The 26880-nt window shown below is 39.1% G+C and overlaps 1 protein-coding gene and 1 pseudogene across 3 annotated transcripts in view; both read right to left on the reverse strand.

Annotated features, from left to right (window-relative positions):
• Window positions 1–2846: 2846 nt before the first annotated feature.
• LOC124982809 (polypeptide N-acetylgalactosaminyltransferase 1-like) lies at window positions 2847–6757 on the reverse strand (annotated as a pseudogene).
• An 8998-nt stretch (window positions 6758–15755) lies between these two features.
• Window positions 15756–26880, reverse strand: part of LOC124982295 (C-type lectin domain family 2 member D11-like) — a 68120-nt gene continuing 56995 nt past the window's right edge. Inside the window, exons 7-8 of one of the 3 annotated variants that reach the window (XR_007108237.1) lie at window positions 16526–16907; window positions 15756–16409 (exon numbers count right to left, since the gene is read on the reverse strand). Coding sequence is in view for 2 of the 3 variants with exons in the window: in XM_047548678.1 (XP_047404634.1) it covers window positions 16821–16907 (87 nt within the window). In the remaining variant the exon portion in view is untranslated. Of the gene's footprint in view, window positions 16908–26880 lie in introns of all 3 variants that reach the window. The other 2 variants (XM_047548678.1, XM_047548681.1) reach the window with 2 other exon arrangements.

Raw genomic sequence — 26880 nt, forward strand, 5'->3', positions numbered from 1 at the left:
CCATGATCTCCACATCCAGCCCCCAGGGCGCACAACCCAAACTGTGGGCCCACCGAGGCCCGGGCAGTTCTTCCACATACCTTGCGCCTTGCTTCTGCTCCTCACTATATGCCGTTGTGCCAGCTTTGGTTTAGAATTTATTCCTTCACCTAAGTTTCCTCACTCTGCTGAGAAGGTCAAGTGTGGGTCCTGCCCATGCACTTCAGTTAGTATTCACTTACATTCACAAAACTGTAAGCTCCTTCCCACTTCACAGCTGCACTCCCAGCTCCTAGCCTATGGTAGGTGGTACGTATTTGTTCATTAATTGAAGCCTGGCCATGATCCTTGTATTTATCCCACCATCTCTGATGTTGCACACTTCTTTGTTGAATGAATTGGTGTGCTTTTCCATAAACAGAGCTTCCACTCCGCGCCCATACATTTTTTTTCCTATTAATGACTCACAAAATTGTATAATACGCATGTGTGTGTATGTATGTGTTCACCCATATATAGGACAAAAGAACTAGAGATGGAACCCACAGCCGGGCGGGGTGGCACTTGCCTGTAATCTCAGCAGTGAGGCGAGAGGATCAAGAATTCAAAGCCAGCCTCAGCAACTGCACGGCACTGAGCAAGTCAGTGAGACCCTGTCTCTAAAACAAAAAATACAAAAAAAAAAAAAGGGTTGGGGATGCGGCTCAGTGGTTGGATGCCCCTCAATTCAATCCCTGGTACCCCCACACCCCACAAAGAAAAGATTGAATCCAGGGGCACTTTACCACTAAGTTACATCCCCAGTCCTTTTTATTTTTTATTTTGAGACAGGGTCTTGCTAAGTTGCTTAAGGACTCACCAAGTTGCTGAGGTTGGTCTCAAACTTGTGATCCTCCTGTCTCAGCCACCCAATTGCTGGGATTATGGGTGTGCACCACTACACCTGGATTAAACAATATTTTGAAAATATCAGTTATGTAATCTGATTTTTCTCCACATATTCCCTGTTTTAAAAAATGATGGTGGCCACATGCAATGGTACACACCTGTAATTCCAGTGACTCAGAGGCTAAGGCAGGAGGATTGGAAGTTCAAAGCCAGACTCAGCAATTTAATGACCCTAAGCTACCTAGTAAATTCCTGTCTCAAAATTAAAAATTAAAAGGAGTAGGGGCTGACACTGTGGAAAAGTGCCCTTGAATTCAATCCCCAGTAATAAAAAATAAAAATAAAAACAAATAATTATGTTAAATAACTGCAGATTACTTAGGGAAAAGACTTCCCCAATGATCTTCTTGGTCCTCTTGCCTAGTATGGTGTCTAACATAGAACAGGTGCATTTGTAAAATGAGTGAATCTGTGAACAACTTGGAGTTCCTGAGAGAGGGACAAAGTCCAGAGAAAGTGGCCAGGAAGATTCTTTAAGGATAAGACAAAGTGAATAGAAAAAAGAGAATGTGGGTGTTGGAAGTCCTAAGACTCAGCTTCCTTTTTTGTGGTTTCTAACTATTGAGGAAGCATATCAGGTCCAAATGGGAATGACAGTACAGATAGCTAAGTTGTTCCCAATATCCATTATCCCCTTCTTCCAAGGTGATGGAGTCCTCAATTTTGTTTTTTAAATGCATGACCATCCAGAAAAGAGATTTCAATTCCAAGCCTCCATTGCAGTTCGGGCCAGGATGTAAACATGAGCACGGTGTGGTGGTTTCCAGGCCTCTCCTTCCTTTTCTTCCTCATTATCTAATTGGTATCAAAAGTCAACAGCCACATCCTAGGGATGGTGGAACGGGGATCCAAAGAACATCCTGGCACAGAGCTGCTACATAAGCCTGACTGCAAACTCTGGACTGTTGTCTAAGAAAGATATTAACTTCTGTCTTTTAATATCATTCCTTAAATTTTCTACATTCCTAAACAGTACAGAGCTCAAAGTTTTCATAGCCTAGAGAACCATAGGGCTTCCAGCAAACTGTCTTAAAACAACAACCTTTCTTTGTACATATATGAATATGCCACAGTGAATCTCACCGACATGTGCATCCACAAGACACTAGTTTAAAAACAAATACTATACATAAATAGAAAGATCAATAGAGTAGAGGGAAGGAAAAGGGGTGAGAGGAAGGGAGGGGGAGGGGAAATATTGGGGACTGAATTAGAACAAATTATATTCCATGCTTTTATAATTATGCCATAGTATATTCTATCATCATGTATAACTAAAAGGAACAATCCAAAAAAGATCACCCCACCAAAAGAAAAAAAAGAAAGGTAAAGAGGTAAGGCTTTCTTTTTTTTCCCCCCAGTACTGGGGAATGATTAAGGAAAATTTTCCAGTTTTCTCAAAGAACAATCAAAGAGAAAGGAAGGGGAAAACAGTGAGGACAAAACAGAAAAAAGACTCAGAATGATTAATGATTACATCAGGCCTTGCCCAACTTCCTCCTTTCTCCCTGAAGCATGGGAATAGTATGAAGAGAAGGGAAGGCCATGTTTCCATCCTGAGGAAAACTACAAAACATTAGAGCTTGAAGGGACAATATGGAACAGAGAGGCCAATCCCATAATTGTACAAATGAAGAAAGTAAGTGAGGTCCACACAAAAGAAATTTCATAATTCAGATCATAGTACTGGATCCTAACATGGTACTTACTCTATGTATTGCCCTCTTTTATTACTTATGAAACACTAAAGATGGAAGAATAGGACTGGAGTTGTGGCTCAGTGGTACGGCACTTGCCTGGCATGTGTGAGGCCTTGGGTTTGATCCTCAGCACCACATATAAATAAATAAAAAGATGAAAAGATCCATTGACAACTAAAAAAAATTTTTTTAAAAGATGGAAGAATACTTAGAAATAATCTAGTCCAACCTCATCATTGTGAAAGCTAGAAGACACAAATTAAGAGATGTCAGATAATTGGCCCAGTGTCACATAGTTGACTTTTCCTACCAGATCTAGCTTCTCTCCCCTAGTCTTTGCATACGTACTTGGTTCAATCCAGGCTTGAGGTGTGAGCATGAAGGCCCTACTGCTTTCTTTGGTCTTTACCGTCCACTCTTTAAGCCCTTTACCATAGCACTTTTCTCTATAATCACTCCAAGAATTCTATCTTGCCTTTAGTTTATTATTTTGACAAATAGAAGCAGTTCTAGGAACTTCTTCCTGGCCTTCTGTAACATAAAAGTCCTCACTTCCTAATTTGGGGAATCAATCTGTTCTTTCTACCACTTGCAGAATATGAAAATTTCACCTTTGCATTTCAGAACTGGGAAAATAACCATGGGATGGGTTCAGATATCCATCAGGCCCACTGTGAATGAGGTGAGCTCAAGGCAAAGCTGCACTTACCCCCTGAATTCCTAGGGGCCTACTCTGACTCGTGCTCCACTGATGTTTCCAGGTTCCAGGAATCAGTGTCAGTTCAGAGCTGAGTGTGCAGGTATCCCCCTCCCCCAGTTCAGATTATTTTTCCTCCTTCATCGTATGATCACCCTGCTAAGTGTCCACAGTCCACTTGGGAAAGGGCAGGAGGAAGATTTACAGTTTTCATTGTTGGTACTCTTCTTTAAAGGGGCCTTGTATCCACTTAATTTGAGGGGCTCTAAGAACTGAATCTGGTCTGGGAATAAACTGAGGATTTAGGATTGTCTTATGAGATTAACTCAGATTTCTCTACTCAACTCCTACAGCTTTCTTTGTTCCTGAAAATCACTTGAGATTTTAGAAGACTGTCCATTTATTTTAGTCCTAAAGGATATCAGAATAAATTAGCAAATACCAAACATCAAGTCATTCTGATGATGACTTTAGCTCTGCTGTCCATTATGCTAACCACGTTCCCCTCCTCTTTGGTATTCATCTACCGTGGTGCTGGTTATTGAATCTAGGGCCTCATGAATGCTAGGCAAGGAAGCTTCCACTAAACCCACCAGCTCACTCTTTGTTTCTTTCTTCCTTCCTTCCTTTCCTTTCCTTCCCCCCCACCCCCCTACTTTTTCTTGATAGTGAGGATTGAACCCAGGGGCACTTTTCTAGGGAAGGAGTTACATCTCCAGTTTTTTTCTTTAGTTCAGTTTTGTTTTTTTTTTTTTCAAGTAGGATTTTGCTAAATTGTTGAGGCTAACTTCAAATTTTTATCCTCCTTTCCTAGTTTCTCAGGTTGCTAGGATTACAGGTGATTGCCACCAAACTCAGCTTTTGTGTGATCATTTCTGAAGATATTTTTTACAACTCCCCCCACCAAATGCATGCAGAGACATATTGCTTCAATACCACCATACAATTTCAAAGCAACTTGGACAACTTAGCAAGACCCTGTCACAAAATAAAACTTCAAAAAGGGATGGGTGTCATCCTTTCAAAATGGGATACAGTCGCACCCTCCTGTAATTCTCAGAGACTCAAGGGAGCTGAGACAGAAAAATGGCAAATTTGAAAACAGCCTGGGCAACTTAGGGAGACCCTGTCTCAAATTTAAAAATATGTAAGAAAGGGAGATGTAGCTCAGTGGTAGAGCATCCCTGGGTACACCTTTCCTTCTGTTCATTTCTCTCTGGAGAACAGGATACCAGTGAAAATTGAGCTTCCAGTTGAATCCACTATAGGTCACATAGGAACCTGCCATGTACTCACAAGTATCATTACTGATCACATCAGTGATAGGACATACCACTGTTCTGTCATGTTTGATCCTTACCAAGAGAAGCCCCAGCCATCCCACTGTGCCCTCCCAGTGAGGGTCTAAGAAGGTGGTCACCTGGCCTTTGGCCACTGCAGCTCCTTCCAATTTAGCTCTGATCAATCCAGAACGCTGTTCCATCCAAATTACATGAACTGGCACTTTTAGCCTTTTTTCACATAACTCTCTAAAGGTCTTTTAAAAAGTCTCTTTCAGTGGCCGAATTATTTCAGTACTAGAATTATTTCTTCTATCATGTATCTTGGTGAGCGATTTATGACACCATGAACAGTTCGCATAAGTGTGCTCCAAGTCTCATTGTGGAAATAAATCACACTTGTTGTGGAAGTTATCTGGATACACCTCTGTGTTACACCGTTCTAATCTAACATCTGGTAATCTGTTGAGTGCAATCATCTTGCTAGTCATTAATTGAACTGACCGATTTTAACATCTCTTTCAAGTTTTCTTGATCCTCTTAGGAATGAGACTGGTTTCCTCATTTCTCCAGGTCCTTCATGAGGTTTTTGTACTGACTCCCAGAACATCCCCGGCAGGCAGGAAGTCCTCTCTCCTATTCTCATCACGTCTGTGCATTCGCTTAAGTAAAATAACAAGAACATATCCAATAGAACCCAAATTAAGAAGGTGGCTAGGACCACCTTGCAATATGCGAATTTTCTCCGGGCACTGTGAGTCAAATGAAAAATTTTAAAATATACATATAAAATATACAAAGATCATGAAAATTATTCCAAACCAGTTTCATCAGAAGCACGTTTACACCTCCACTGGTTTTCAAATAAATTCATATTCCAAATCTACAGTCCCACATTTTCTCTCTCCGCACGCTGCGGGGGCGGTAGCTTGCGCTCCTCCCCGCCGGCCGGTGCGTTCTGGGCGTGGTCCCGCGGCTCCCCAGCCACTGTCCGCGCAGCCTCCTCGGCCACTGCTAGAGGCTTCCCCGGAAGGTGGGCAGTTCCGGCCCCAGCCTAGGCTCTGCCGCGCCGGTCCTCACCCCTGCTACAGGCCTCGCGGGCTCCGTCGGCTGGTGGGGACGCCCCGCTTGCCGCAGCCGCTGACGCTTGCTCTGGGCCCCCTCCGCGCCAGCTGCTGGGACCTCAGGGCCGCCGGCCGCTCGGGCGCGGCCCTCACAGCGCTCGGCGTGCTAGGCGGCAGCGGCGGCCGGTCACATTTTGGCTTATTCTCGGAAACCTCAAATAAAGCCGGAAACACGGAAAAAGGTAATTCTTTCTGTAGTCAAGATACCATTGTTGTGGAATATGTGGTTCACAAATACTTTCTCCACTCGTTTTCTTCTCATGTTATTAATAAGGTCTGTCACAGAGCAAAAGTTAATTTTGTTTTTATGAGTTTGGGTCTCCCAAGACAGTGGAGCATGCCTGTAATCCACGCATCTTGGGAGGCTGGGGCAGGATTGCAAATTTGAGGTCAGCCTCAGCAATTTAGCAAACCCTAAGCAACTTAGGGAGAATCTGTCTCAAAATGTAAAAAAGTGAAAAGCGTTTTGGACGTGCTAGGAAAGTGCCGTACCACTGCAGTAAACCCCAGCCACTCTCTTCTAGTTTTTATAATAATGTATATTTATTGCAAACTATATTAACTACATTGACTTTTTTTTCGGAATTTTATCAGAGAACCCCAAAATCATAAACCAGCAGTGGGCAGATGCTTTTATGTGGGATATGCTAAGAGATTATGAAAGAACTTTTGCTATTATTAGCATAACACCTACCAGAAATATTTATAAGCTTCCAGATGAATAATCAATCAAGAAAAGTAATAATATTTTCCCCCCCTGTTCTGGTGACTGAGCTGAGGGGTACTTTACCACTGAGCTATACACCCAACCCTTTTATTTTTTATTTTTGTAACAGGGTCTCACTAAATTGCCTAAACTGACCTCAAACTTGAGATCCTCCTGCTTCAGCCTCCCTAGCAGCTGAGATTATAGGCATGAGTCACAACACCCAGTAGGTAATGGAATTTCTTTAGAGAAAATTGATGGTGAGTTGTGATTTCTACCCACTACACACACCTCACACTCTGGTGGAAGAAGGGATTGGTCATGTTGATTCCATCCAGCTAAGTGAACAGAGAGTCTCACAGAACTAGTATAAGAGATTGACTTTTGTGTGTGAGGATACTAACTCCAGCTTGTTAATGCAACTGGGTAATTCATGATAACTGAATGTGCACAATTTGCTGAGGATAGTGGCTTTGCTGGCAGGCTGATATGTAAGCCAAGTGTGTAATCATTTGAAAGGAGCTGAATTGGTGCTGCCATTGAGCATCTGAGAGTTGCTGCCTATAGTGTTACAGGCAATTCATCTCTGCAGCATTTTTTTTTTTTCCTGATACCAGGGATTGACCCCCGGGGTGCTTTATCATTGAGCCACATCCCCAACACTTTGTTTTTTTTTTTATTTTTTTTATTTTTAAGACAGAGTCTTGCTAAGTTACCTAGGGCTTCACTAAGTTGCTGAAGCTGGCCCCAAACTTGTAATCCTCCTGTCTCAACCTCCCAAGTCTCTAGAATTACAGGTGTGCACCACCATGCCAGGTCCCAGAAGCTCTTCTTGAAAGGGACGCTGACTTGCAGATGCTTGTGTCAGAGGAAGTTCCACAGGCCAGCTGAGAGACCAAATAGGAGTTTTGCATAGATAGTTTGAGATTGCTAATACATTTGTAGCAGACCTGATATTTTCCAGGTTTGGGGTTTCCATAAAACATAAACTGTCTTCCAAAGTTTAAAAATATATATCCAGTAGGTGTGGTGGCACTTGGCTAAAGTCCCAGTGACTCAGGAGTCTAAAGCAAGAGGATCGCAAATTAGAGGCCAGCCTGGGCAATTTAGTCAAACTTTGCCTCAAAATTAAAAAAAAAAAAAAAAAAAAAAAAAGGAAGGACTGGAAATGTTGCTTCATTGGAAAGTACCCCTGGATTCAATCTCTAGTACCAGAAAAAGAGAAAAATATTTGTGTGTGTGTGTGTGTGTATGTGTGTGTAAATATATATATACAAATACCCACATATATAAGTATACATGTATATATGTACATAATACACATATATACATATATTTATTTACTTCCAGGTTTAGTAAATTTAGCTCAGTGGCAGAGTCCTTGCCTAGTATACACAAGGCCCTGAATTATTTAATCCTCATATATAAAATAATATATATATTAATATATATATAAAAATATATATGTCCAAGCTGGGTTGGGTGGCATGCATTTGTAATCCCAACTATCCGAGTCTGTGGTGGAAAGATCACAAGTTCCAGGCCAGCCTGGAATGACAAAGGGAGGCCCTGTTTAAAGAAATAAATTAAATTAATAAATAAATTTCTTCCCCTGTTTACAATTGGTACAATTTAGCTACTCTCGCTATAAAAAAAAATTTCCACCCTGCATGCAAGTGGCCCTGGGTTTGATGCCTAGGAAAATGCCCCCTCCCCCCCCCACACACACAAACAAAGCTGAATGTCCCCTATTGGACAGTCCAACCTCCTACATTGGTCCTAATCAACTACCTACAAGTGCAGGCTAGGAAGGCACCAACCAGATTACATTTTGAAATTTGGGGAGATGTTTTCTACTGGGGGTACATTTGGTAACTGATGAGGAATGTTAGTTGATAGGAATCAGTCTCCTAAGGAATCACAGAGTAGCCAGGCGTGGTGGCACATGCCTTTAATCCCAGTGACTCAGGAAGCTAAGGTAAGATGATGACAAGTTCAAGGGGAACCTCAGCAACTTAGTGAGACCATGTCTCAAAAGAAAAAATAAAAGGGCTGGGGATGTGGCTCAGTGTTTAAGCACCACAGGGTTCAATTCCCAGTACCAAAAGAGAGAGAGAGAGAAATGACTGGGTAGTTGACAGCAAGAGTTGGGACACAGGACTGAACAGCGGCGTGGAAGGTACAGTGAGTGGAGCAGAGCTTCGGGCCTGAGAGTGAAACACATGCAGACTTTGCCTAGAAGCCCCCCTGCTCTTCAGTATAGCACCACCACTCTTAAGAAAGAGGGTAGGAGCTGGGCACCCTGGCATATGCCTGTAATCCTAGCTACTTGGGAGTTTGAGGCATAACTACCAGTTTGAGGCCAGTCTGGACAACATACAGAGACCCTGTTTTGTTTTGTTTTTTCTTTTTGTTTTTGTTTTTTAATAAAGTCAGGCTACACATGATGGCACATAATCCCAGCAACCATGGAGGCTGAGGAAGGATTAACTGCAAATTCTAGGAGCTGAGGCAGGATTGAAATTTTAGGCCACTCTCAGCAATTTATCAAGAACCTCAGCAACTGAGACCTTGTTCTCAAATAAGGACTGGGAATGTAGCTTAGTGGTAAAGCACCCCTGATTCAAATCCCAGTACATGCATAACACTTAAAATTAAATGAATTTTTTAAAAAGGCAGAGCATGGTGATACACACCTATAATCTCAGCAATCTCAATGACTTGAGAATCTGAAGCAGGAAGATCTTAAATTTAAGAATAGCCTGGATAATTAGCAAGAAAAGAAAATATATAAGGGCCGAGCATATGGCTTAGGGGTAGAGAGTCCCTGGGGTTCAATCCTAGTACAAAAAAGTTTTATATATGTGTGTGTGTGTGTGTGTGTGTGTGTGTGTGTGTGTGTGTATATATGTATTTTATATATATATATATATATCACTTTGGAGTTTTACTCAGCCATTAAGAAAAATGAAATTATGCCATTTGCAGGAAAATGGATGGACCTTGAGACCATTATGTTAAGCAAAGTAAGTCAAACTCAGAGGTCAAGCACTGTATGTTTTCTCTCATATATGGAAACTAGAGAGGAAAAAGGAAAAGTGAAGGCAGGGATCTCATGAAAATCAAAGGGAGAATAGTAGAGGAAAAAGACCAGGGATAAGAGTTGGGGAGGTAATGGAGAAGTTCTAGGGAGTGATATTGGCCAAATTTTATTGTTATATTGTGTGCCTACATGAATATATATATAACAACAAATGCCATTGTTATGTACAACTATAACGCAACAATATTTAAAAATGTGGAAAAAATTAAAAGGACTGGGGATGTAACTCAATGAAATAGCACCCCTGGTTTAAATCCCCAGTCCAACCCCCAAAAAGTGCATTCTATTTTATGTTAATTTTTTTATTACTCTGGACTGAACCCAGGGACAGAGTTTGGCTTATTTTATGTCTCACCATGTTGCTTAGGGCCTTGCTAAATTGCTGACACTGGTCTCAAACTTGCAATCCTCTGCCTCAGCCTCCCTAGACACTGGGATTACAGGCATGTGCCAGCCTTGGAACAAATTTTAATGTAAAAATTTCAAAGAGTGATGACTTAACATATTTGTGTTTGACTTTGCTCAAAAGTTATCTAAGGTGAGTATAAGTGGGTGCATACTTTCTATCTCAGCTATTCCAAGGCTCAGACAGGAGGATCCCAACTGTGAGGCCAAACTGTCATTGAAATGAGACCCTGTTTCAAAATAAAAATGAAAAGGCAGATTATAAAGCACTTGCCTATCTTGAAGAAGGCCCTGTGTGCAATTTTCATCCCATCAAAATAAAACAAAACAAAAACCAGTCAATTTCCTCCACAGATTCTGCAGTCACTGGTTTACTAATGACATAAATTTTTTTCATGCTATTTTTTGTAGAAAATTTCAGAAAGTGCTGAGTGCAGTAGTATATGCCTGAAAGCCCAGAGGCTCAAGAAGCTGAAACAGGACAATCACAAGTTTGAGACCAGCCTTGACAATTTAAATTGCAAAACCTGGCCTAAAATTTAAAAAACGAAAAGTAATAAGGGCCGGTGATATAGAGCATCCGTGGGTTCTATCTCTAGTACTGCAAACAAAACAAAACAAACAAAAACAAAACAAAGAAACTTCCAGAAAGTGATAAAACAAATGAACTGTTAATAGAGTAGCCATTTGTTTCTTTATTCTTTTTTTTTTTTTTTTCCTGCAGTACCAGGTATTAAACCCAGATGTACTCTACCACTGATCTACTCCCTATCCAAATTTTTATTTTTAATTTTGAGGTAAGGTCTCACCAAATTGCCCAGACTAGCTTCAAACATGTTATCCTCCTGCCTCAGCCTCCAAGTAGCTGGAATTACAGGCGAGTGCCACTGTGATCAGCACACTGGAGCTATTTCTGAACCACATTTTCCTCCTGTCAAATACTAACCAGCAAAACCTGGGATTTTTGTTTATTAATGAACAAGTTGGCATAAAAATGTAAACATGGTCTTTTAAAAAATGAGTTTAAGTTTTGAGAGAAGAAAATTGTGGTCAGATTTGTATTTTAGGGAAAAGAAAAAAAACTCCTAAGGAGTACGGGGAAAATATAATTGAGGACAAGACTGGCAATGACTTAACTGGGCCTTTGGATGAATCTGTTTTCTGTTGCTAATGACACAGTACCACAGACTAAGTCACAAAGAAGACAGATTGTTTTGGCTTACAGTTCTAGAGGTCCAAGGTCAAGGCATGGCCCATGGTGATGGCCTGCTTGCTGGAAGAGTCCTGAAGTGGCATAGAACACCCAGTGTCAAGACATAGGAGCTCAAGAGTGTATGCCTCTACTGGTCAGTCTCCCTCTTCCAGTCACCCCAGCCACTTGATCTAATTTTCATCACCCTCTAAAAGTCCCACCTCCAAACACTACAGTCAGATTAAGTTCCCATCCTTTCTAACACCTCCCAATAGAGATTAACTTTGAACACATGAAGCCTTTGGGGGACAGTTAAACCATATCCAGTGTGGGGCCAGCGTGTATCAGCTGTCATAGTAAGAGTAAGTAGGAAGACACCCAGGTCTAAACAATGTCAGTGAATGAGGACCAGGAAGGGAAGAGGCTTGGAGAAGTGTCTGGAAAGCAGAGTCAACACAACATGGTGATTAACAGAAAATAACAGAAGATAAACAAGGCAGAGTCAAAATTATGAAGAGTGGCTTTGGGTACAGGGCAGAGCTCAACAGTAGAGCATTTGTCTAGCTTGCTTAAAGCTTTTGGTTAAATTCCTAACACTGAAAAATAAATGAAAAAGAGGTTGTAGGTTTTTTAGTTAAAAAAAAAAAAAAAAGGAGTGCTGGTTTATTTTATCATTTTTAATGCAGTACTGGGAATCAAATCCAGGGCCTTACAAAAGCTGGGAACCACTTTACCACTGTGCTGCGTCCTTAGTCCCTTTTACATTTTTATTTTGAGATAGGGTTTCTCATTAAGTTGCCCAGGCTGCCACTGAACTTTTCATCCTCCTGTCTCAGACATCCAAGTAGCTAGGGTTACAGGTGGGTGCCACCAACCCTGGTGGTAGGGATGCTAACTTATGTTTTCAACATGAGATTGTGAGGTTTCTTTGGACAATTATAGGAAAACTACAGCCGGACTCAGGAGAAAAATGAGGCCTGTAAAAGATCAGAATGATAATTATTAGTTACATGTTATTTAACCGTAGAGATATCCTCTGAGAAATGTGTCCTTGGAGGAGTTTGTTGTGTGAACTTGGTTTCCTTCCACAAACCTAGATGTCTACAGTGTCACCAGGCAATATGATCCTATTCTAAGAGACCACTGTACTACATGTGGCTTGTCATTGACCAAACTCAGTTATACAGTGCTTGACTATTATGTGTATGAGAAAAGAAATAGCCAATGACAGAATTCAAGGGACACCTACACTTAGTGATTGGGCTAAATGATAGGAGCTAGTGAAGACATTGGGCAGAATAGTCTCTAATTGTTGGGGACATGAGGGCAATGCTGAGTATGACAACTATGCAAGATAACAGGAGGGTGACAGACAGGGATAACTTCAATTTTCTAGAATGTTCAAAAATGTCTAATACTTTGAAGGAAAGACTTGAACAGAGTGCTCTGTATTCAGCATTTAAGAGGTGACCTGTGATCTTCAGTGGATTTCTGACCACAGTGGGTAGCAGAGTAAGTGACTAGCCAATAAATCCTGGACAGTGGGGAAAACACAGGCAATGGAGTCAGACCCAGCTGGGTGAGTTCAGTATCATCTCTGTTATGTCAAACAGGGAGGCAGTAAGACGCTTAAGTCATCTGACTGTCTGGTGCCTCATCTGCAAAATCAGAATAAAAGTACCTAACTCAGAAATGTAATAAACTCAAAAATTCATACCTTCAGGATTTAGTCCTATACCTGATCTATTTCCAGAGCTTAATTTTCTATGTGGTAGAAAAAAAAATCTCAATTAGTTTTTAAATTCATAGTGTTCAGTTCACTTTAGTTCAGTTAAAGGCACAACATTTGACCACCATAATTACATCAGTTGACCTAGAAATTAATGCAGACAATAAGAATACAGTCTTTGAAGCCTGTTTTAATTTGATTACTTCATATCTGAAGTATCTTCGGTTTTCTGTCACTGGTTATCATCTGCACCCTGCACTTTACACAGGTAACGAGGTTGACCACTGGCTGAAACCTCCTGTCTATAAATTGTGACTGTTGAAACCATGATTTATCAGCTCCTATGTGGTGGATGATGTTGTATTTGAAGGTACATGTGTGAGCCCTGGAGGGCCACTGGGTGACAGGGCATTGACTCTTTGCCCATGTCCATCACAGAGCCACTCAGATCTTGCCCCCTGGCCCTTGGAGAGAATGATCCAAAGAAGCCAAACAAACTGCCATGAGAGACGCAGAGGGAGACACAACCCCGCAGAGCCCAAGTCTCCACCACACCTCCACCCTGCCTCTGCCCTTATTATTATTATGTTTAATGACACTTTTTTGGCTTAAATACTTAACTGAAAGAATTATGGGGAAAAAAATGGAAAAAAAGGAAATAACAATAAAATAGAAACAAAATAAAAAGAAAGAAAAAGAATTATAGCAAGTCCTGGATATGAGAATACATGGGGGAAATAAGATCTTTGTGGAGGGAATATAAGGTCAATGATGGGATATTTAAAAGTTGTGAGAAAATTGCCAGTCTTTTCATGTGCAAAACATATTATTACAGAGTCTAATGACGATGTGGTTGATGCCAGTATGGTTCAGGATGAGTGCTAATGCAGCAGAAACATGAAGAAAAAGGAAGAAAAATAGAAACTTTCCTCTTTTAGAGAAACATTATCAAAAAAGGATAGATGTAAGAAAAAACAGCATTCAAAAATCACCACTGAGGAAATTAAGACATGGATCTTAACATGAATACCTATATTTGGTCATTTGAGTTCCTGAATAGAAAACAGGATGAATGGATTATCTTTGCAGATAACTGCAGTGTTGGATAGACAGTATAAATGTGGAAATGTCTGGCTGAATATATTTTCTCAATTTTGTGTTTTGAAGTTTGGGTAGAGTAGGTGAAGCATGAGAGCAGTTGAGAGTAAGACTGCAGCTTTAGTGAAAATAGGAAAAGTAGAAGATGATGAACTAATCAAAATGGGGGGAGGGGCTAGTCCTATGGCACAAGCCTGTATTTTTCATTTACATTTATTTAAAATATTCCCTTTATCTCAATATGTGTTTCTTGTCTGCTTCCCATTTTAATCAGAGTTGTATGCACATATCTTGGTGTGTTTTCCTGAAGAAAATAAGTATTGCCTGTTCTGTCTGCTTTTTCCATAAACTCAAGAGATACTGAGATACAGTGGGGAAAGCAGCAGAATGGAGATCAGGGACCAGAGTCAGGATAGCAGAGAAGGTCAAGCCTGAGAGACACTGTCTGGGTCTGAGGCAACTGCTTGGATTCCTTATCTGTAAAATGGAAACAATAAGACTTCCCTCTCAGCGTTGTTGTGAGGCTTAAATTGATTAGTTTCAGTAAAGTCTTTACAAGGGCACATGATAGGAATTATAGGGTTTACTTCCTGTTATGGACATCTGATACTTATATTAAGATATGGAACTTTGGAAGTCACTTATTCTCTTTGGTCTTCATTAATGAAATTTATATATACATTTCCCTGATTCTTTATGCACATTTAAGCTGTTATGGTGTATCACAGCTAATTTAACCCTTCTGAGCCCTTAAAGTTACTACTTTGTGTTTTTCAAATAAGTGGAGCTGAAAAGATGGATACCTCCACAATACACATATTTTGTGTTAGAAAAAAATTGGCAATGACTCTAGGGCTACTTAGAAGTCATTCTTCTCATATGATAGGTTTTAGGTAATGTATTTTCCAAAATAGTTCTTCCTCTGTTAGTGACAGCCTCTTCTTCATTAAGTATACCAATTGTTAAGAGAGGAGTAGTTATTTTTATATTTTTGCTTTATATAAATTGGTCCCAGGAGTAAAAGTTTCAGTGGTCATCTCTTTTTCTTTAAAACCTTTATGTAAGAGAACAAAATGTCTGGTGAATCTGCTTGAAAAATGACACATGAAGTAAATACAGAAATATGTTCTAAGTTAAAGAGAACATTATAATAAAGAGAAAAGATATTTAATCTGAATAGGTTTTTAAGCACTGTGGTCCTCCAGAGTTGTAATTGGATGAACTTGTTCTAATATCTTAGATGAGATCAAGAATTCTAATGTTAGGGCTGGGGATATAGCTCAGTTGGTAGAGTGCTTGCCTTGCAAGCACAAGGCCCTGGGTTTGATCCCCAGCACCACAAAAAAAAAAAAAAAAAAAAAAAAATCCTCATGTTGTAGAGCAAAGGATGCTCTTAAATCTAATGTCTCCTTGGAGCTATTAAAATGATGAGAGAACATGTGTGTAGCTCATTAGATACTGATGAGGATGATGAGGATGATGAGGATGATGGGAAAGGATGTATTACAAGAAATTCTGGGTCATTTTGTCCACTTTTCCCTTTTTTCTTTACAGTAGCGCTTTTGAAATTCCTACTTCTCTTTTCTTCCATAGAGACTTAAAGTTCTACTTTCTAATAATTTACGTTCCAACTTTTTTATTATAGCTCTTTTTATTTTTGTTTTTGTCTTTTATTCAGTTCTTGCTAATAGAGCTTCCATTTTTAGAAGTTCCAATAAGTAATCTGTTGAGAGTTTCTTCAGAGATGCACTTAGGACCTCTGTGGCCCCCAGATGGTCTTCTGTTTGAAGAACTACAAAAGACTACATTTTTGAAATGGGGGAAGGCAGAGTGCAAAATTCAAACAGCATAAACAGATAGTAAAAGCAGATGAAATTCCGAGACTAAGAAGCAAGAACATAAGAAATTACTTTTCTTGTCTCTAAATACCTGAGATATGAGGTGGGAGTGATTAATTACATTTTTTGAGACTTTTTATGAATAGTCTGAAATACACATGAAAGACAAGAAAACTAACAAGAATATATTGTTTAAAGTCCCTCATTGTGAGGTAACTGATGTTCTTTGACATTTGACATAACTCTGACATGCAAATTATTACATGCTTTTACTTGTTCTTGAGGTGTTAGACTGATATGCAGGAGCCTTTTTCTACTTTCTCCTCTTTTAAAAATTATTCGCCCAGTTTTTAAATATCTATAGTTCCAATATGAAGCGAAAAAATTAATCTAACACTGCTGTAGGAATGTGAAATTGAGGACTCTCCAGCTGTTTTGTCAGTCATTTGTTCATCTCAGTGTCCAAAATATCTGACATAGAGGAAGAAAGGTTTATTTTGGCTCATGGTTTCAGAGGGTCAGTCCATTGTGAACTGGCTCCATTGCTCTAGTCCCAAAGTGAGCAGAATGTCATGGTGGAAGGTTGTGGTGGAAGAGTGCTGCTCCATTCCTGGCAACCAGGAGACAAGAGGGAGAGGGGGAAGTGGTCATAGGGAAGAGAAACGATGCAGGGCATGCCCCGAGTGACCCACCTCCTCCAGCCATGTCCCACTTGCCTACACTTACCACTCAGTTAGTCCGTTCAAACTCTCACCGAGTGAGTAGTTCTTGATTCCATTCAAACTCTCACCGAGTGAGTAGATTACAGTTCTTGATTTCACCTCCAAACATTCCTGCTTTAACACAGGAGCATTTGGCATTTGGGGGACACTTTATATTCAACCATTCAAAGGCTACTAAGCCTTTTGATTAGTTCCTCATCTGGAGACTTTGAAAACAGAAATAAAAAAGAAAGTGTACCAAAGCAAAGGTAGGCAAGAAACAAATAGGAACTTGAAGCTACTTTGCACTGTTACTGCTACTACTCTTCTTTTCTGCCTTTCTCTTCTTTCTTGTAAAATCCTTCCACAAATGCACCTGGCCTTCTGATCTTCATAAAATGGTGCTTCTGGAAGAGATGTTTGGATAAAGAGACACACCTTTGAGTATATAAGTTATGTTACACAGAGAAATCCCTTTGTAATAGGTTTCAAGGATCTGCATGATGAATTAAAATTGTCTTCTAGCATAAAGGCATAACTATAACTTCACAGGACAATTGAGCTTTACCAATGATTGGAGTTTGTGACTTGGTTGCCCCCAGTTTTGGCCTTCCAGTCTTTCAAGAAGAATACAGAAATCGTCCCCCAGTAAATAGCAGCTGTTTTCATTCATGTTACTATATCATTTTTTATTAGTAGTCATTTTCCAAGAAATAGCAAAGCTTAGTATATTACAATGTGACTATAATTATGAAGTAGTTACCGTCACAATCACTGAAAAGTCTCAATTATCCTAACTCTACCATTCATGTGCTAGAATATCTCTGAGCATGGATGCCATGCTTCAGCAGAGTTGTAACTTTTTGTATTTATCAACATGTGATACCTAGGTCCTACCTTTATTAAAGAGTCTCATTTAGTTGTTCTGGGTTGCGGCTTTAACAGTGAATAATTAAAAGATCCACAGGGAATTCTAATTAAGCAGCAAGGTCTGAGAGTCTCTGTAGCTTAGTCACCTCCTCAACTAGATTTTATAAACACTTCGAAAGAGATTATATAATAAATTTAAATGTCTATCTTCAATATAACAATACAATTGTGAATTTACAAGATTACTTATTATATCCTTAGTGGTTAAACACACTCTAAACATAGAGGAGTCAGTTATTTAGTGGTTCCACCAAAACAGTTATCAAAAATCTTTGGTAAAATGCAGATATTTTAGTAGATATAGAATGCAAAGAAAAGGAAAGATTGTATGGTCAAGTAGGCTTCCTCAGGAAGGGCTTCATCAAAGAAATCAGCAAAGGGCCTTTGTTGGAAAGCATCGAGGATTAAGTAGATGAATTTGGAGATCCAGCTTCAGTACCTTGAAGAGGTCAAGGCTCATAGTCAAGAGATCTCTATGAGGATGTGGAATGTGTTCAGTATGTTCTGAGTCTTCTGTGTTTGAGCCAGTTATGAGATATCCTGAACTGAGCATTGGTTAGGAAAAATCACTTAGTTCTGTTCAGACCACTACTGAACATCTTTTTTATCTATATATAGTAGGAATTGGAATACAGATGTATTTCCTTTTCAGGGAGACATGCAGGACTAGAATCACTGGTTATGGCACCTGTTTTATTGCACATACTGAATATTACATCCAGGCAGTCTTGCAGAAAGATAATGATGGTTATTTCAGTGGAAAAGACGTTAAAATCAAGAACAAAACCTAACTTTTCCAAGTTTGCAAAGGTTTTAATGTTAACTGTTATATTAATAGAGTTATACTAATTTTGTACAATATAATTTGATTTGATATACTAAAGATAATAGATAAAAAGGCACAAGGCAATAGTCAAGGAGACACTATTTACCGAATGTCTTAAAGCTAAATGCAGTAAGTAAATCCTTAGAATTTAGAGGTGATGAGAAGGATCAGATGGACAAAACTGAGGAAAGCAAGTGTGGGGGTCTCTCAGTCATATCCTGCATGGATGAGAAAAGGGTTAACTTCTGGAGGATGGTATTGGCTGTTTATCAATCATAAACTTATCTTCTCAATAAACACACAAGAGCTAGCATTCTTTTTAAATGAGAGGGGGCATGACAACACAGACATGCTTATAGTCATTATGGCATTTAAGCCTTTGTTTAAGTTGGAGAGCCAAAGGCTCATTACTGATATTTTTAATAGTAGTTATTAAAGCATTTAATTTGATCTCAATCATTTCCTTAATACTTAACTTTTAGGGGCCATAGCATCTTAACAGAAGGAATCATGCCCCTAGATATAATGAATATGGGAACAGATAGAAACCTAAAAGAATACATTCTTTTTAGGTCTTCCATTATGGCTAGTGTAATTAAATTTAGTCATATGAATGATTGTAAAGTTATCTGTAAAACCTCCCATCCCATGGGTACTATCATTAAAAACCAGAATTGATTCTCCAGTCCACATTGCATGGTGTATTAAAGGTGGATCTGGGAAACAGGCCTACTTAGTGTCCTTATGGATCTATTTACCTGACAGCTCAATAAAGCTAACATGGCTACAAACATTGCGATTGGAGATTTAACTTCTCCTCGTTGTTCAGTCATCCTTTCAGCCTATTGAATCAGATTCTTCATTTGTCCCCATGTTGGTAGGTGGAGCATTTGGTTCACTTGGTTTTTCCTTCTCCTTCTTCTCACTGATTGTTGTCGGGGGAGGTCAGGGCTAATGTCTCTGGTTCAGTCTTCAGCCATTTGAACCTTAGCTCCAGGTCCTCCATGCTCAATGGTACGTTCAGGTACCCAAATAGGAATGCTCCTTCTGGAAAGACACAAGCGTGGCCTCTACCCCACATTATTACTGGATCTGGTCCTTTCCACTGTCCTCTTTGTAAATCTTTCCACCAAACTAGACCCAATGGACCTGTCACAGCAGAAGACATATGTCTCTCGGCTGCTGTGTGACCTTCAGAATCACAATTTAAAAATCTAAAACAAACAAGGATTGATTAAGGTTATTTTGTGGGGTCTTATCTCTTTTTGTTTTTGTAATTGTAGCTTAATATATAAATGAGCTTGTTCTACAGTGACTTGACCTTGAGGATTATAAGGAGTACCTGTTTTGTGTTCCTTACAAAATTGGTGACAAAACTGTTAAAAATAAGAACTAGTATAAGCTGGAGCATTATCAGTTTTGATCTGTACTGGATGGACTAATACTGCAAAAGCAGTTAGACAATGAGAAGTATCATGTTGAGTTTTCTCATTTACATGGGTAGTGGTAAAAATAAATTGAGAATACCTATCAACAGTAACATGAGTATAGCAACTTTTGCCAAATTGAGGGATGGGTTACTTCCATTTGCCATAACTGATTTGGTTGTAAACCATGGGGATTAACCCCAGTTGGTAAAGATGGAACATGCGTAACACCTTGTGGACTTTGGCGAATAATTTGACGAGCCTCTTGCCTAGTAATATGAAATTTTTATATAAACTAGAAGCATTCTGATGATGGAAAGAATGTGAGGCTTGTGCACAATCATACAAAGACATTTGTTGACAAACCACAAGTTTATCAGTCTTATCATTACTTGCTGCTAAAGTCCTGGGAGATTAGAATGTGCTCTGATATGACCAATTAAACAAGGATATTGATGAACTTGAGCTATCACTATGAATATTAACCAGTTCATCAGCAAAATGAAGTAGAGCACAAATGAGAGCTTAAAGTTCTGCTCATTGTGCAGAAGTATTTGAAGTTTGAACTAACTCTGTGTGAGCATGGCTATAAAAACCTGCTTTTCCTGAACTTGAGCCATCTGTAAACACTGTTATAGCTCCAGCTATTGGCTGAGCATGTACAATTTTCAGAAAAATAAATGAAGTTACAAGAATGAGTTGAGCAATTTTATCATGAGGATAATGACTTTCTATTTGATCAGAAAAATTAGCAAAGGCTCTTTGCCAACCATTGGAAGATTTCCAGAGCCAAGTATGCCATTAGGTAGGAAAAGGGGCTACAATAATAGAAGGCTCTGATCCAACCAATTGTAAGATTTCTGTTCCTACCTTTAATAACTAATTGAGCTCCTGCCATAGACCGACAGCAGATGCCAAGCCCACCTGCACACCCCCCTGACTCAGCATGCCCTCACTGGGGCTCCCCAACTTCTTTTGGGCCTTGGCAAGTATTTTGAATAATTCCTGAGGGCATGGCCACCATCATTGGAAGGACGGCTCCCTTCCTGAGACACAGAACACTGGAGGCCCTTTGACAGGTACCTCTATTTTCTCACTTATAGCCTACACCCTTCCCCACCCTCTTTGTTCACCACTAGAAATACTGTAAATAATAATCAAACTCATCCTGTTTATTACAATCATATTAAAGTCTTTATAGGGCTATCTCATTCAGGGCTGCATTTTCTCTGTATTGGCTGCTGCTAATATTGATCTCCCCTTCAAAGGTGAGGTATTGGAAAACTGTAGGGTCACATAAACCTACAGGGGGAAAACTTCAGTATCTCTGATCTTCACTGCTAGAGGGGAATATACAGAAACAATATGAAAAAACAGGGGAAGAAAGTGTCCCTAACAAATCAAGATGCTATTTTGATAGAATCCAATGACAGCATGGAAGTAGAATTGACAGAAAAAGAGTTTACAATCTGCATAATTAAAATGATCCATGAAGAACAAGATGAGATAAGAGAGCAAATGCAGGCAATGCATGATCACTCCAATAAACAGTAAAAAGAGCAAATGCAGGAAGCAAAAGAACACTTTAATAAAGAGATAGAGATTCTGAAAAAAAAATACTTGAAATGAAAGAAACAATAAATCAAATTAAAAACTCAATAGAAAGCATCACCAACAGATTAAATCTCATGGAAGACAGAATCTCAGACAATGAAGACAAAATATTTAATCTTGAAAATAAAGTTGAACAAACTGAGAAGATGTTAAGGAATCATGAATTGAACCTCCAAGAATTATGGGCTATCATGAAAAGATCAAATTTATGAATTATTGGAATTGAGTAAGGCACAGAGATACAAAACAAAGGAATAAACAACCTGTTCAACAAAATAATATCAGAAAATTTCCCAAACCTGAAAAATGAAATGAAAAATCGAATACAAGAGGCTTACAGAACACCAGGTGCACAAAATTACAACAGATCCATACCAAGTCACATTATAATGAAAATACCTCACATACGAAATAAAGATAGGATTTCAAAGGCTGCAAGAGAAAAGCATCAGATTACTTTTAAGGGGAAAAAAATATGGAAATCAGCAGATTTCTCAGCTCAGATCCTAAAAGCAAGAAGGAACTGGAACAATATATTTCAAGCTCTGAAAGAACGTGGATGCCAACCAAGAATCCTATACCCAGCAAAACTGACCTTCAGATTTGATGAAATAAAAATTTTCCACAATAAAAAAGGTAAAATAATTTACACATAGAAAGCCTGCACTACAGAACATTCTCAGCAAAACATTTCATGAGGAGGAAGTGAAAAACAACAATATAAGTCAGCAAAGGGAGTAACTACCCTAAAGGAAAAGTCAATCAACAGAGAAACCAAGGCAGTTAAAAACCAAAAATAAGCCAAAATGACTAGGAATACAAATCATATCACAATAATAATCCTGAATTTTAATGGCCTAAACTCAATAATCAAATGACATAGAGTGGCAGATTGGATTACAAAGAAAGACCCAACAATATGCTGCCTGCAAGAGACTCATCTCATAGAAAAGACATTCACAGACTAAAGGTGAAAGGATGGAGAAAAACATACCATGCACATGGACTCAGTAAAATAGCAGGGGTCTCCATCCTCATAAGTTAGTCAGAAGGAATTAGACTAGAGACCCTGCACCAAATTGAAGACAAAGAAGGCCCGAATCTTCATCATGTCGGCTTAGGATCAGACTTCCTTAACAAGACTCCCAAAGCACAAGAAATGAAAGCAAGAATCAATAAATGGGATGGACTCAAACTAAAAAGCTTGTTTTCAGCACAGGATACAATCAATAATGTGAAAAGAGAGCCTACAGAGTGGGAGAAAATCTTTTCCACAGGCACTTCGGATAGAGCACTTATCTACAAAATTTATAAAGAGCTTACAAAACTTTACACCAAAAATACAAAGAACCAATCGATAAATGGGCCAAGGAACTGGACACTTTACAGAAGAAGATATACAGGTGATTAATAAATATATGAAAAAGTGTTCAACATCTCTAGTAATTAGAGAAGTACAAATTTAAAAAACTCTAAGAGTTCATCTTACTCCATTTAGAATGGCTACTATCAAGAACACAAACAATAATAGATGTTGGCCTGGGTATGGGGAAAAAGGCATACTTTTACATTGCTGATGGAGTTGCAAATTGGTGCAGCCACTCTGGAAAGCAGTGTGAAGAATCCTCAGAAAACTTGAAATGGACCCACCTTTTGACCCAGCTATCCCACTCTTGGTTTATACCCAAAAGACTTAAAATTAGCATACTACCATAATGCAGCCACATCATTGTTTATAGCGCTCAATTCACAATAGGCTAGATTGTGGAACCAACCTAGACGCCTTTCAACAGATGAATGGATAAAGAAACTGGTATATATATATATACAATGGAATATTATTCAGCCATAAAGAAGAATAATATTATGGCATTTGCAGATAAATGGATGGAATTGGAGAATATCATGCTAAGTGAAATAAGTCAATCCTAAAAAACCAAAGGCTGAATGTTTTCCCTGATAAGTGGATGATAATATATAATGGGGGTAGGGGCGTGCAGAGTGGGAGAAGAATGGAGAAACTTCATGTAGAAGGAAATGAGAGGGAGGGGGTATGAAAGATGGTGGAATGAGACAGACATCATTACCCTGTGTACATGTATGGTTACACAAATGGTGTGAATCTATATCATGTACAACCATAGAAACCAAATGAGGTACCCCATTTGTGTACAGTGAATCAAAGTGCAGTCTGTAAAAAATAAATAAAAGTAAATAATTTAAAAAAATAACTAATTGAGCAATAAGATCATGAAATGGAGTTAAGGATCTTTGAGGAGAGTGAGCTAGCTAGGTGGAGTAACTCAATAACTCCTAGAGACTGCCATATTGCTCCTGTAGGGGTATGAGTTATAGGAAATGTTAACAAATATATAGATTCTTGTGGATTGATTCTAACAAGTTGTGCAGTTTTAATGGCAACTTCAACTTTTGTTAATGCAGCCCTTGCCTGTGCTTTAAGTTGATGAGGAGAAGTTGGAGAAGGATCCCCCTGTAAAATTTGAAATAAAGGACTCAAATCTGCAGTGGATAATTTTAAAATTGGCTGCAGCCAGTTAATATCCCCCAGTAATTTTTGAAAATCATTAAGAGTATGTAAACCATCAATTTTGATTTATAAACTTTGTGGATGAATTGTATGTCCTTCAATTAAATTGCCCAAATTTTGAAAAGGAGAGGCCTTTTGTACTTTCTCAGGTGCTATACATAAACCCATTGTAGTAAGTGAAATTTCTAATTCAACAAAAACCTTTAAGAGTATATCTGAGTCAGCATAGGCTAACAGAATATCATTCATATAATGAATTATTTATGCATCAGAAAACTGTTCTTGTACTGGAGGGATAGCTTGTGCCACAAATTCTGACATAATGTGGGGCTATTGGTCATACCTTGAGGTAGTACCTTCCAGCAGAATCTCTTCACAGGTTTATTAAAGTTTATAGCTTGGATGCTGAAAGCAAATCTCTTGCAATCATCTGGGTGTAATGGTATAGTGAAAAAACAATCTTTTAAGTCTATTGCTAGTAAATGATAATCAGAAGATATAACTGTAGAAGAAGGAAGTTCAGATTGTAAAGTCCCCTTTAATTCCATAGTCAATTAATGGCTCTGAGATCTTGTAACAATCTCCATTTGTCAGATTTTTTCTTTATTAAAAAAATTGGAGTGTTCCATGGACTAAGAGTAGGCTCAATATGATCACCTTGAAGTTGTTCTTGAACTAAACTATGGACTGTTTGAAGCTTTTCCCCTGTAAAGGGCCATTGGTCAACCCAGACAGGATCATCGGAGAGCCAATTATTTTTTTCTGCCGATTAAATGTATTAAGTGACCCACACTGTCTTTGTTGAAAAGACTGAGGCATAGGTAAATGCCTTCCTTGTTGATTCCTTTTGAATTCTTTAGTGGCATTAGATCTCTGATTAAGCATCTGCGATGACATCATGGAGTTGGAGGTTATTAATAAACTCCCAGGCTGCTCAAAATGTCTCACCCCCATAGATTTACTGGCAAGGTCTTAAGGACGTAAGGTTTGAAGAGTCCTGTATTGCCATCTTTATCTTCCCATCAGAGGTATTAGGCACTTTGGGCAGGCTGAGACTTGACCATTGTCTTCTAAAGTTATTAGATGCTGTATGTAAAACCCAATCCAGTGGCCAAAATTTATCAGAAATGACTGATATGTCAGCGCCAGTGTCTATAATTCCCTTGAAAGATTTGTAATTAATCTTAAGATCCAATAGAGGGTGCTCTTGCCTAATTAACTGAGCCCAATGTGCTCTGTCCAAGGACAGTTCGGCTTTCCTGTGTTCCACGGGATAAAGATTTCCCCGCAGACTCACAGGGTAGAAAGACAAATTGGAATAATTCTTTTGATAGTGTATTTATAATACACCATATAATATATCCTCTGGAGAAAGCTAGATAATAGAATCCAGCAGTGACCTTTGAGCAGTGACCTTAATTTCTCCATTAAAATTTTCTTCAAGAATAACTAGTAACACTTGAACTCCTTTTGAAATTAAATTTCCCCTATCCAGTATTACACCTAGGATATCTGGTGGTAAAGGGCCATAAATACCCATAGGAATCATTTGTTGACCCTATTCTGGAATCAGTATAAACTTTGAGTTGGGATTGTGGTCCAGCATTTTTGCTCTGCAGCAGAAGGCAGCATTTTGAGACTGGGCCTGTGCATAAGGAGGCTGGGCTAGATCGAGTGACAGTTGAGTTGGAACCAATGACTGCTCCGGAATAGAAAGAGATGCCCTCATTGTTTGATGGGGCCAGGGCTGGCCCGGCCTCATTTTCCAGTCTCTGTTAACCAAGGTTGCTCCGTTATGCCTATCTGGACGCAGAACTCCTTAGCCCAATGGCATTCCTTTCCACAGAGAGGGCAAATCTCTGGAACATTCTTTGACTTTTGTGGCAGTTTACAGTCTCTAGCTATGTGCCCTTTTTTGCCACAGATAAAACATTGTTTCTTAGAATTTGCCTCCTTTAAAGCAGGCTGTATGATTTATTTTACAGAGGCAGCCATTGCTACATCTTCTGAGCACATTAATTCAACATCAGAACAAAGACAAATGTAATCTAGTATTTTCCCTTTCTTACGGTGTGGCCGAATCTCCTCTTTGCAAGGTTTGTTAGCATTTAGAAAAGCCAGTTGTCTAACTAAAGTCTCAGAGGTACATGGATCATCAACCAGATGATTTGCTGCTTGATATAAATGTGCTACAAAATCTGAACAATTTTCCTCTGGTTCCTGCTGAATTTGACTGGGGACTAGAGTTTTCTCTTCTTGGGCAGGTAATTCTCTCTGTGTTCTTTGAACACATGCACTTATTTGAACATAAGTTTGCAAATCATAAGTCAATTGTTGTCCCAAATCAGCAAATTGTCCTGATCTGGTAAGCCTATCTAACATAATCTGAACTCCATTCAATTTATTAATTTCTGCCTGATCTGAACAATGCTCTATCCAATTGGATTTCCATGTTAAATACTCGCCTTCAGAAAGGCAGAAGCTAGCTAGCAGGAGCCAATCATTGGGTGGTAGGGTCTCATTACATATTGATTATAAGACACTTAGTACAAACGGGATGTTTGCTCCATACATACAGCATACAGATTTTAACTCCCTTAATGTAAAAGAAATAGGCACATGAGTTCTTTTTGGTCCCTCAGAACTTTGAGAATCATTTTGCTCAAAAATGGGGTAGAACCCAAATTTTGCTAATTCCTTCTCTGCCATATTAATAGAGGTAGAAATTCTTGGCCTTGTGACTTGAAGTCCTTCCCTAGGAGCAAGAGGGGGCACTGAAGCACTACCTTTCAAATGTAAATTGCAGAAGTCCCATGCTAACTCATCCTCCTCTACATCTAAATACCTTCTAGTCCTCTAAATAGAAGCCCTGCCCCTACTACCAGGTGTCCCTCTGTCTACAGAAACATGCTTGGGGCTAGTTTCTGAATCTTTTTCTTTTTTATCATTCAACATGTCCCCAGAAGACAAAGAGGTCCTGAAGGACCAATATTTCTGACTCTTAGATCTAAAACTCTTAACAGCATTTCTAAGTC

The sequence above is a fragment of the Sciurus carolinensis genome, chromosome 4 (genome assembly GCF_902686445.1).
Source record: "Sciurus carolinensis chromosome 4, mSciCar1.2, whole genome shotgun sequence".
NCBI classification, from domain to species: Eukaryota; Metazoa; Chordata; class Mammalia; order Rodentia; family Sciuridae; genus Sciurus; species Sciurus carolinensis.